An 11,110-nucleotide genomic window follows, 5' to 3' on the forward strand; every position below is an offset into this window, starting at 1 on the left:
TACAGAGATTTTAGTTTGTTTTACAATGCATAACAAAATATATACAAATAAATACAATTCAGAATATAAGGTTGTCTTACACTGCCTACAAAAAGCATTCACACTATGTGAACTGTTCCTCATTGTGCCATGCTCATTCTACAACTTTCAGAAAACTAATTGGGATTTTATGTGACAGATCAATCTATCAGTGCAAAATTATGGTATGGAGGTAAAACTTGATTTGCTTTAGAAGCCATAATTGTTTTGTTCTACTTTGTAAGTATGTGGTAATTGGTGTTCTCCCACATAATCCCTCTAAAATACGCTGCCGTTCTTGGTTGTAAAAATACATCAAGGGTGTGGATATTTTTGTATTCCAGTGTTGAATGTCTTGTTTATTAAGTAGCCACTAGATGTCGCCCTTGATGTCCCAAATTCTTCACCCCCTCTTCTCTTTCAGTCGGAACATGTGAACCCTGATTTCTAGGAACTCCACTTTTGGTATGAAGAGGCGATGTAAACAGGGTGTCAACTCACACGATGATGGGAGTATTAGCAGCAGCAGCACAGGGAAGTGTTTACAAGTGTCGGAATAAACTAAAACAATATAAACCATTTTGGATTCTCAAAGTATAAAAATAAGCAAAAGTTAGCTGTAGATTCTATAGAGTAAATATGTCACTTTTGTGCAATAGAAGAACTTTGTTTTTCTTTGTGTGTTTAATAATCAGAGATGTTTGTTGAAGTTTTCAGTTTTGGTAAATATTTTTTAAAAATATAGGGTGTAATTTTTTTGCTTTGATTTAAAAGTTGTTTTGGTTCGTATAATTATCCCTACATCCAGTCATTCAAAAAACAAAACAAAAACGTTTCTCCACGCGAAACAAAAACATTGGGAAACCGCACATATGTAATATTGGTGTTCTCTGATTGGTTGAGGGTGGTCTCTCAGCTTAGCCACGGACCAATACGAAGGTTCGGTTGTTTGTGCGGTGCCGCCGCAGCTGATATAAAAACAGCAGCAATGAAGGAAGAACCAAAATTACAGAAACCAAGTGAGAGAAGAAAAGCGAACAGACATCCCCGCAGGTGACTGTCCATCCCTGCTTAGTCTGTTTGTCAGCGAGGGACGCCTGGAGCCGCAGAGACAGGGCTGAAGCAGCTGTCCCGCTTGTCCCCCCGGAGCATCCCCGCGCTCAGGTGAGGCTGTCCGCATTTACCGGAGATGCTCCACGCACTCACACACAGGGGAGCCCCGACAGAAAAGTACAGGATGTCTCCTAATGCGGGTGGCTTTCAGAAAGCACAGTGTAATGAAATTAGAGGCATTTTGCGGCTTTCACGTCACCTCTGAGTCGCTTTCTCTTCATATCTGCTTCTTGGTTACATTAAATGACGGCGCAACAGTCCGAAAACACTGCATGAACTTCAGGACCGTTACTATTTATCCGCACAGACAGCTTCCGCTTTTTGCTCGTCAACATTTTAACTATAAGAAAAAAATACGTTGCGGTAAAATTATCTTACTGTCGCCATTTTTTAGTTATATAGGCTGACAGATATCTGTGACTCTGGAACTCAGACATTTTTCAGTGCTGCATTAAAGTTACTTAATTAAATGCAGAAGAAAGGGCGTATCGTGCATTTTAAAATTTAGTATGCAACTATGCATAATTTAAATTGGTTGTGTTTTGCTGCCCGTGTTGAACTGTCTTTGTTCCAGGAGGATGTTTTGCTCGCTGCTGCTGTTATCGCTGAACAGCTGAGCGCTTTAATTGCTCTGTCAAGACGCAAAGAAATCCGGAAAAAGCTAAGAAATGCTATCACAATAAAAGCATTGAAATCCAATGAATAATTCCACGAACAATAACACGTAAATTAAAATGCATCTGTTTCTTTTTAAGAGTGATACAATTTGGCGTCAAAGTTCTGCACTATATATTTTTTATTCATATTAAGAAATAAGAAATGTTGTGTTTCTGACATTAAAACTCCTCGGCGGAAGCGCTATGTTTTCGTCGTAGTTAACTTCTCAGAGGAAGAGATGGATGGGTGTGATGGAGGGAAGAAAGGGGGGTTATTGTGCAGATGATTTCAGTCCAGTTTAGACCAGTTTCAAGTCAGCATTTCCTCCAGCGCTATATTCTTTAATTGTTCTCACAGAGACAAAGGGTACGCCAAATGAGAGTAAAATGGCGCCTTTGATATTTTATGTCGCTTATTGTTCACATAGGGGAGGCGAAAAGTTAGTTTATGCAGAAATGCGCACACACAAAGGGTGTACTAATTTTCTGCTAACAAAATGCTTTGTTGAAAACTAAACCTTATCGAAAAAACACATTTCAAGCCTCTATCTCGCTTTATATTATAATATAAAATTTATAATATTGTTTACGTCAACATTTTCAAGCTATTATTTAATATTATTTTTGTTTTTAACCATGAACCTTACCTGTTAATGTAGTCAAACTAGTGCTCTCTTTGCACCTACACACTGACTGCTGCGGCTGCCAGAACCTCTACAGCAGCGCTCGTGCACAACTACAGAGCAGTCTCGCGCCGTACCGGTTCGAACTGGCTTCAGCTCGCGCTGCATTCACGTTCAGTGCGGTTTTCAGTAAACACGTTTTTCTTAAAGAAAAAAAATCCCCTCCAATCAATCGTTTCGTATTTTCTTTAACTACACATGTAAGTTTCAAGCTTCGTGGATATAATATGAAAATAAAATGCGTTAACCTTTAAAGTGGAGTGTTTTTTTTCATGACGAAATCACGGTGCCACCTTTTTATCTAGCTGACCTCGAGAGCCGCTCTTTAACCGAGTATGGCTTCACTGATTTTAAAATGAGAAAGCTAATTCTGTTCGTGAGTATCTGAGGCGTAGGGCCTAACGGTAGCAGCCTTTTTTGTCAGTAAAAGATCGCGACGCAATCTTTTCCCATCAGTCAAGAATGCAGCAACCGTCTCACGTGTAGTAATTTCAAGCCATGTTCCCCAGCAGCCAATAAGCGAAGAGATAATAAACTTTACAACCAATCGGGTATATATGTGGGCGTAGCAATGAATATTTAAAGGTGGGGTTTGAGGCTTCAGTTGTTTGTTGTTCTCCACCATCATCACAGAGCTGGGAACAAAGAATTGAACTTGGTAGTTGCGTAAAAAGTCACCTGAAGCTTTTGTTGTTGTTCAGTCAGCTTTAAAACATGCAATATATTATTTAGTTAAAATAATCCAAGTATTTGTTCTAGAAATCTTTTAATTCTGATCCAAAAATACTTTTCCATTAAGACATGAAGTTAAATTTGTTAATTTGATTATTAAAAAATGGTGTACTTCATGTAAGAAGACTGTTTTAAACTTCAATGGATAATTTATGCAGGAAGGAAGTTGGTTTGAGTTCTTCTGGTTTAATCAGGGCGTCAGTCTGTCAGCTATAACGCCCGATTCAGTTTTTGGGAAAAACAAAAAATTGCATTCAATTATATATACAGGAGGAGTTTTAATGTCTAAAACACAACATTTCTTATTTCTTAATATGAATAAAAAATGTATAGTGTAGAACTTTGACGCCAAATTGTATTACTCTTAAAAAGAAACGGATGCATTTTAATTTACGTGTTATTGTTCGTGGAATTATTCATTGGATTTCAATGCTTTTATTGTGATGGCAATAAAAAATTGCTTTCAATTATATATGGCATATTTTAGTGACTACTTATTTCTATAATTCAGAAAAATACTAAACTCCAAACAAAAATGAGTTGATAAGAGCGGTTAAAATACAGTGCCACAAAATCATTTGATCAGTGTACAAAGTGAAGGCGGACAGGGATGAAATGTATGAATTTGCAAAGTGGGAAATTAATACTACTGTTTCAAGAAACTTGCTTAAAATCCCAAATAATAAATAAATTAAGTCTCATGATTCCAGTTACTCGCTGGTCACTTAGGTTTTTTACAAATGAAGCCAAATTATATCTCTCCACTCATAGTTAAACATATTAAGAGTGGGAATTACTTTAGCACAAACTGACAGCCTAAAAAACATGAATTCACCTTGTTTTAATAAGAAAAGGGAGATCAGAGCTTCTCTTGTTGACATTTTGACATATTTTAATATGACTCTGACATCTTCTGTTTATTCCTCTTCTTGTCTTTAAGGCACCTGCAGTCTCCCTTAGATCCGGTCAGTGTGCCTCCAGGCTAGCAGAAATGGCTCCAACCCTTGCTACAGCTTTCAGACGCCGCTGGTGGATGGCCGTCACGGCGGTCATTGAAAACCTCCTCTTCTCTGCTGTGCTGCTCGGCTGGTCGTCCCTGCTCATCATGCTGAAGTCTGAGGGCTTCTATTCCTACCTGTGCAAAGCTCCAGGTGCGTCTGCCTTTACCCGAGTTATCATTTAGATCGGTGCAGATGTCTGTCTTTCTATGTAATGTCTAATGCAGTATTCAAAAGTAATCAGACTAATAAAGACATCGATTTTGGCTGTTTGTGATGCAGTAGAAATCTACAGGCAGGGCTTTTTGTGCATTTTAATTGCTGCCAGCCTGTTTTCATCCTCTATCTTCCCCAAAAACACGGTCTGGATTTAATTTAGAGTTTGCAAGTTATTTTTATGGAGCTTCAGGGTATGCACAGAGAAACAATGAGAAAACCATCCAAACAGGTCTGTTGCAACACCTTCTGTGTTGTGCTGGCTTGATGAATTTCTGCAGGTTTTGGGGCAAACCACAACAATTTTGATGTAATTTTACCAGCAAGTATCCTGAGGTGTGATGAAATCAGATTTATCAGCAAACTTATGAGAACTCTTACTTATTTAACATGTTGAATAGCAGTGAACTGCCTCTAAATAAGCATAATACGGCGCTCCATCCATCCATCCATCCATCCATCCATCCATCCATCCATCCATCCATCCATCCATCCATCCATCCATCCATCCATCCATCCATCCATCCATCCATCCATCCATCCATCCATCCATCCATCCATCCATCCATCCATCCATCCATCCATCCATTTTCTTGCACCCTTGTCCCTTAGTGGGGTTGGGCTGCTGGTGCCTATCTCCAGCTAACGTTTCGGGTGAGAGGCGGGGTACACCTCGGACAGGTTGCCAGTCTGTCGCAGGGCTTAATACGGAGCTCTGAATGATCAAATAAAACAAATATAATTTCATTATCATTTCTTTCTGTCCATTGCTCATTATGATCAAAGGATATGTGGTGAGCTGCTCCATTCAGGGGGCCTTTATTAGGCTTTAAAGGGGTTTTGCCTTGGTGTTTTTGTGCAAGTGCAACAGGATATAAAATAAAAGCTGGTCTATCTCCATCAACTGCACGATTTCTGGCTTAGCAGCTTTCTTTCATCCTCCTATTGTATTTTTGTGCATTTTTCACAGTTTAGCAAAGGGAGAAAGATAGAAACGCAATCTATTTGCGTGAAGTAATTTAATTTCTCTCACCTATCTGCATACATTATGTGGTCTTTTGTCCTAGTTGTTTTTTCAAGTATAGCATAATATTTGATGAGAGCAGAGTCTTGGCTTTTTCAATAAAAAAGGTTTTATGGTGGATTCTGAACACGTTTTTGTTATGAGAAACAATTTTTTAAAAGTTTTACAAAAATAAGATTTGCTCCACACCTTTGCCTTGTGCTGATCTTTTTTTTTTTTTTTTTTTTTTTTTTTTTTAAATAAGCAAATTCACCTCCTTCATTTTTATAGCTCCACCCTGGTAGAGTGTTGAAAGTTTGTGTTATGAGATTAAAAAAATACTGGCATGACTTCTTGTGATTTCATCTCAGTTACCTGCTCTAAATGCAAATATACATCACCTTCATTGTTCCATAAGCTGTGCAACAAGCAGACCTTTGTTGTACTAATGTAACCGTAAAATCAGCAGAGCTTTACTGGAAAAGAGACTGTTTGGTCGCTTCTGTCCTTTACGCTCGGATGACTCTCTGAACTTCAGCTAAATTGCTTTTAGCTATTCTCCACTTCAATTTGCTGTCTGCATTAGTGCTATGTGGCGGCGCACTGGAAAAAACAAGATTCTTTAGATTTGATTAGGAAAGGAAACCATTTGAACCCAACAGAAGTGCAATGCCTTCTGGGTATCCACTAATTAATATTTTCCAGCAAAAAGTTTACTGAAAATGTTCTGCAGTGCAAATTTTAGCATACAAGCTATAATTTGCACTGCAGTACATCTAGTTGCTGTGGAAGGTAGAAAAGTCGCACCTGAATAATCCTATGATTTTTGTATGATTGACAGATTACAGTGACTCAACCCACAAAAGTTCACATCACTCCAGAGTCTGTAGATCTGATCTAGCAAGAAATGTCACAGCATATATGTTTGTGGGGGCTACTGGCTTCTTACTAACTCATAATGACCTCTGTGAATGTATAAGCATGCATAGCTATGCAGCATATCTGCAGCTTTTTGGTTTGCCAAATACTTCCCTAGAACATTGTTTTGTCAGACTATCTAAAACCTAGCCTCGAAACCATCACTCTGCAACCTTTAAGCCTTAAAATCTCTGTGTTTTGGGGAAGTCTGACTGACACAAGTAGAAGTCTAGTCTAGGATTTCTGTTGATGTAGTCAGCTGCCAACTAAAGCCCCAAGACATTTACCGTTGACCTAAATTTTCAAGTCATACGACTGCAAGACAGTTCTCAGATTTGTCTTGGAGTGAAATGATTAAAAGGATCTAAGATTCAGTCACAGAATGAGCAGAAAAACAACCTGTACACATTATGAATCATATTTACTTATGGTTTGTTTTATTGTACCTCTCGGTGTCCATTTCTACTATGTGGCCATCCTGTCATGCTTGTATGTCATGAATGCTGTGGTCTCGTTTTGTGGTTTTTCTGCTGGTGTCCCACTTATCTGTGTCAAAGGTTAGACGGAGGCAAAATGCATAACACTTTGTTTCTAACTTGACTCATCTCTTTGTCATCTCAGTGTCCCTCCTTGTGCAAATATTCATCATCAGTCATCTGAAAAGCTTGTTTCTGACTAAAAGAAGAACGTCTTTAACAAAGGACAAACACGGGACTTTTGAATGGTTAAAATGTCTGTTTCTATGTAGGCTTTCAGATAGCTATCTAATGAGTCCTTTTAAATCTGCATAATAACGACTATATCCTTGTGTACAGCACTGTTTGTCAGAACAGAAGCCTAATTCTGGGAGGTTTTCCTCCCTCTGTTGTTTGTTAAAACAACCATTGTTAAGTTTATCTCTTGGACATCTCCCCTCTGATGGCGTCTCTGCCACGGCATTGTTTTAACTTATACTGTGAGCGGTATCTCAAGTCTTTCTATTGACACAATCTCCTAATGATTAATCCAAATGTGTTGGAGGAGAGCTCGTTTGCACATGACAAAGCTGTGAAAGAAAAGGTCATGTGAAAAGACACTCACTTTTTTTTCTTCATGGTGTTGACAGGAGAGTTTGCTAAAGTTTAGCAGGTGTGCAGTAAACACAGAGGGTCCTTTCACTGAGGAGGATCAATTCTGCCTGGTCTTTGTGTGTGTGTGTGTGTGTGTGTGTGTAGGGTTCTTCCCCTATTGACTCAGGGTTGCTGCGATCATTTGATTAGTCAGCAGGCGGAGCCGCCGAGGGACAGATGCTGCTGGCTGCCTTTAGCCACACACTCAGCACTTAATGCTCCAAAAACACTTCAGATGCCAGATTTGCTGGGAGAACAAGTCATCCAGCTCATAATGAAAAGTTTCCATTTTAAACTCTCCTCACCTAAGTTTTGGAAATACCAAGTGGATTCACTTAATTAAACATTGTTAGTGATAAGATGCTATTTAAAGTATGAAATGTCTTATCATTTGACTCGGCAAAATCTGTTCTACCTTATGAAGGCAGTCTGCGACTCCGATTTAAAAAGCAAAAGTATCCATACCCCTTCACATCTGTTTCAGACCTAAATCCAATTGAGAATTTGTTGCAAAATTTTACAAAATATATTTACAGGTGCTGTCAATCCTATCTGACCACAAGACAAGTGGCTACATTTGACTGAATATCAAATAACATCCTCACATTTATATCAGTCATTTCGCCAGGTTCTGATGACTGATCACCTCGGTTCTGCTTTGGCTGTGGGAACTAAAATCAGCCTGCTGCCAAAATCCAGCATTCTTGCATCCCTCTGTGAATTTATGCATCCGCATTCAAACACTTCAGCAATCAGATATTTATTAAGTCCAGTTAGCCTTTAGCCTACTTAAACCTTTATAAACACAAACAAGTTTTCTACATCAGGAAGTATTTCATCTGACATCTGAGCTTCCTGTTGCTCTGAACCCACCCACAGCTCCCTTTTCCAGAGGGCTGCTGGCGTCAACATCTCCTTCCCTGTCCTGTTTTGCTGTGAGCTGACTCAGCGAAGAGAGAAACTAACGTTATGTTCTCAGCCCGAGCACAGAGAGGAAACTCTGTTTCAGATGCGTTCTTCATTAGATAAAGTTAAGAGCTTAGTTACTCTTGACAGCTAAGCTCTTAACTGGAATAAAATTGTCTCTGGAAAATAGTTTCCCTGCATTTGGAGGGGCTGTGAAATGCAGATTCTCCATGAGGCTTTGACATTTTTATAGCAAGCAAGTCAAGGTGGGGGATGAGCTGTTCCCCTGTCGGCTGTGTTCCCAGCACACCATCTATCTGTTTATACCAACAGATTTTGACACAGCGATGGAGCATCAGGACAGAAATAGACTCCAAATGAACTCAGTGGACTGTGTTTACCAGTGATTCAGCTGAAGGAGTGAGATGGAAAGTTCCCTCCACCATGCTAAAGTTCAGATGATTACTATTTCTGGGGGCTGTTTACCCAGGATTGAGTTTTTCCCCCTCTGGATTGTTTACTCAACCTTTAATTCATTGGTTTTTCAATCAGCTGGTCGGCTGCAAGGGACATTGGCAGTGAGGTAACAGAAGTTTCGTCCCCAGTAAGCAATAATTGAAATGTACACCAACGAAATGTTTGAAATCTAATATACTACCAACCTATCCTGAGTGTGTCAGCACCAGGTAATATTACAGTTTGGTATTTCAGGGTTAAATTTCCACGTGAAAATGAACGGTAACACAAGTAGTTTTAAAGGTGACCCATCATGCTTCCTTGAACAGTTTAGAATAGGTCTGTGGGCTACACAAAACATGTTCATTACATTATTTGCACGCCACTATTCTTAGAGGAGGTCGAAGTCTGCTCAGTTCTGCCTATTTGGAGCTTTTTTTCAAAATGAGCTGTTCTAGGCCGCCTTGTCACTTTAACTCCAAATAAGCTGCTGCTGGCCACGCCCCTCAACTCAACGTTTATTGCACAACCATACATCTTTGAAAAGCACTAATGGAGCCTCCTGCACAACCAACAAGGATCCCATAAGTGGTTTCTGGATGGCAAGTCAACAGTATACACCAGGGGTGTCCAAAGTCGGTCCTCAAGGGCCGGCTTCCTGCATGTTTTAGTTCTCTCCCTGGTTTAGCACACCTGCATCAAATGATGGCTCATTAGAAGGTCTAAGGAGAACATTGACTTGCTGAGGAGTTTGTTACTAGCACTAGGGAGAGACCAAAAATGCAGGATGCCGGCCCTCGAGGACCGACTTTGGACACCCCTAGTATACACTTTACCAGAAGCCATTGTACAGCACATGCAGCAGTAAAACTACCTGATCAAAGGTGTTGGAGCTCTGCTTATGCTGGACTGGTGTTTCCTGGGGTTGCTAGGTAGTTAGCTTGACTTTGGTTGGGTTGCTAGGTGAGGCTATGCTGGAGTTGTAATGGTGCAGTGGTCAATTGTGATTTAGGTTTTTGGAAAGGCTCATTTTCCAGACGCCTAAAAACATTAACTGACTGCCAACAAACTGCTGGGTGTGTGCGCGTGTTTTTTTTAAGTGCTTGGGTTGTTTTAGAAGTGGTTGAGACGAAAATGTAAGAATAAAACATTTTATACATTCACATGTAAAGAAAAAATTGTTTCCCTCGTTTCTTTTTTGTAGAAAATGGCTCCAACCTCAACCTCAACATCTCAAACTCATCCCTGTCTGAGGCCAACGGCGAGGCAGAGGAGTTCCTGATGATGAATAACTGGCCCATCTGCAAAGACCAGGATGAGATGCTGAATTTGGCCTTCACTGTGGGCTCCTTCCTGCTGTCAGCCATTACTCTGCCTCTGGGCATTGTCATGGACAAGTATGGCCCTCGTAAGCTAAGACTTCTAGGAAGGTGAGGAAAGGCAAAGAACTCCCTCTTCATTTAAAAATGTCTTCTTCTTCTTATGCATAACTATAACTTTGTGTTCCCAGTGCCTGCTTCGCCTTATCCTGCCTCCTAATTGCTTATGGTGCCAGCAATCCTCACAGTACGTATCTTGTTGTGTTCTGTTTGGTCCGCCATGATCTCGAACATCTACATTTTATTCGGGAAAGTCAGTCTTGTCATATCTGTCCTGTTTTCTCTCAGATCTTTCCATCCTGATCTTCTTTGCTCTGGCAATGAACGGCTTTGGAGGCATGTGCATGACCTTTACCTCTCTGACGGTAAGAACGAGTTATATTTTCCTGTTTTAGCTACACTTACATGTACAAAGGCAGAGGGGAACTAATTGGAGAGGCAAAAAGGTTTTTCTTATTTGTTTTTCCTCTAATAATTTTGTTAAAGAGGATGTAACAACACATACATGCACAGCAGAGCTCTAGATTCTGTTCTCGAGGGGAAATATTGTGACTCTCCAGAGTAGAACGGCTGAAATTTGGAGTTTACAGCTGTCCATCTTATTTTAGGACATGGAAATGAACATTTCATGAACCAATCATAAGGATGTTTGTTGTAAAACTCAAAAGGGTTCTTCCATAGTTTTCTTTTCTTTAAACATATTCATGCAATTTGTAAATTCAAAGATAAAAATCTCAAAGCTGTAGAACCATTACTGTCTGCTCAATAAAACCAGTCCATGGAAACTGTACAGAATATAAGGTCTACTTTCTAACTATTGTCTGATTGAAGATACAGCTGACTAGAAATTTATTAACATTTTTTTTCTGAAGCTTTAGCCTGCCAATACTGTGGTTGTTTCTGATTTCCCTTTAAGGACTTAA

The 11,110-nt window shown here is 39.7% G+C and overlaps 1 protein-coding gene across 2 annotated transcripts in view; it reads left to right on the forward strand.

Annotated features, from left to right (window-relative positions):
• The first annotated feature begins 851 nt into the window (after positions 1-851).
• The window catches only part of LOC103474899 (large neutral amino acids transporter small subunit 4), a 28,573-nt gene continuing 18,314 nt past the window's right edge, over positions 852-11,110 (forward strand). The window contains exons 1-5 of one of the 2 annotated variants that reach the window (XM_017308340.1): positions 852-1,182; positions 4,143-4,353; positions 10,013-10,238; positions 10,319-10,374; positions 10,476-10,552. In XM_017308340.1, the coding sequence (XP_017163829.1) occupies positions 4,194-4,353; positions 10,013-10,238; positions 10,319-10,374; positions 10,476-10,552 (519 nt within the window). In that variant the 5' untranslated portion in view covers positions 852-1,182; positions 4,143-4,193. The remainder of the gene's footprint in view (positions 1,183-4,142; positions 4,354-10,012; positions 10,239-10,318; positions 10,375-10,475; positions 10,553-11,110) is intronic. The other variant, XM_008426171.2, reaches the window with a different exon arrangement.

The sequence above is a fragment of the Poecilia reticulata genome, linkage group LG13 (assembly GCF_000633615.1).
Source record: "Poecilia reticulata strain Guanapo linkage group LG13, Guppy_female_1.0+MT, whole genome shotgun sequence".
NCBI lineage: Eukaryota > Metazoa > Chordata > Actinopteri > Cyprinodontiformes > Poeciliidae > Poecilia > Poecilia reticulata.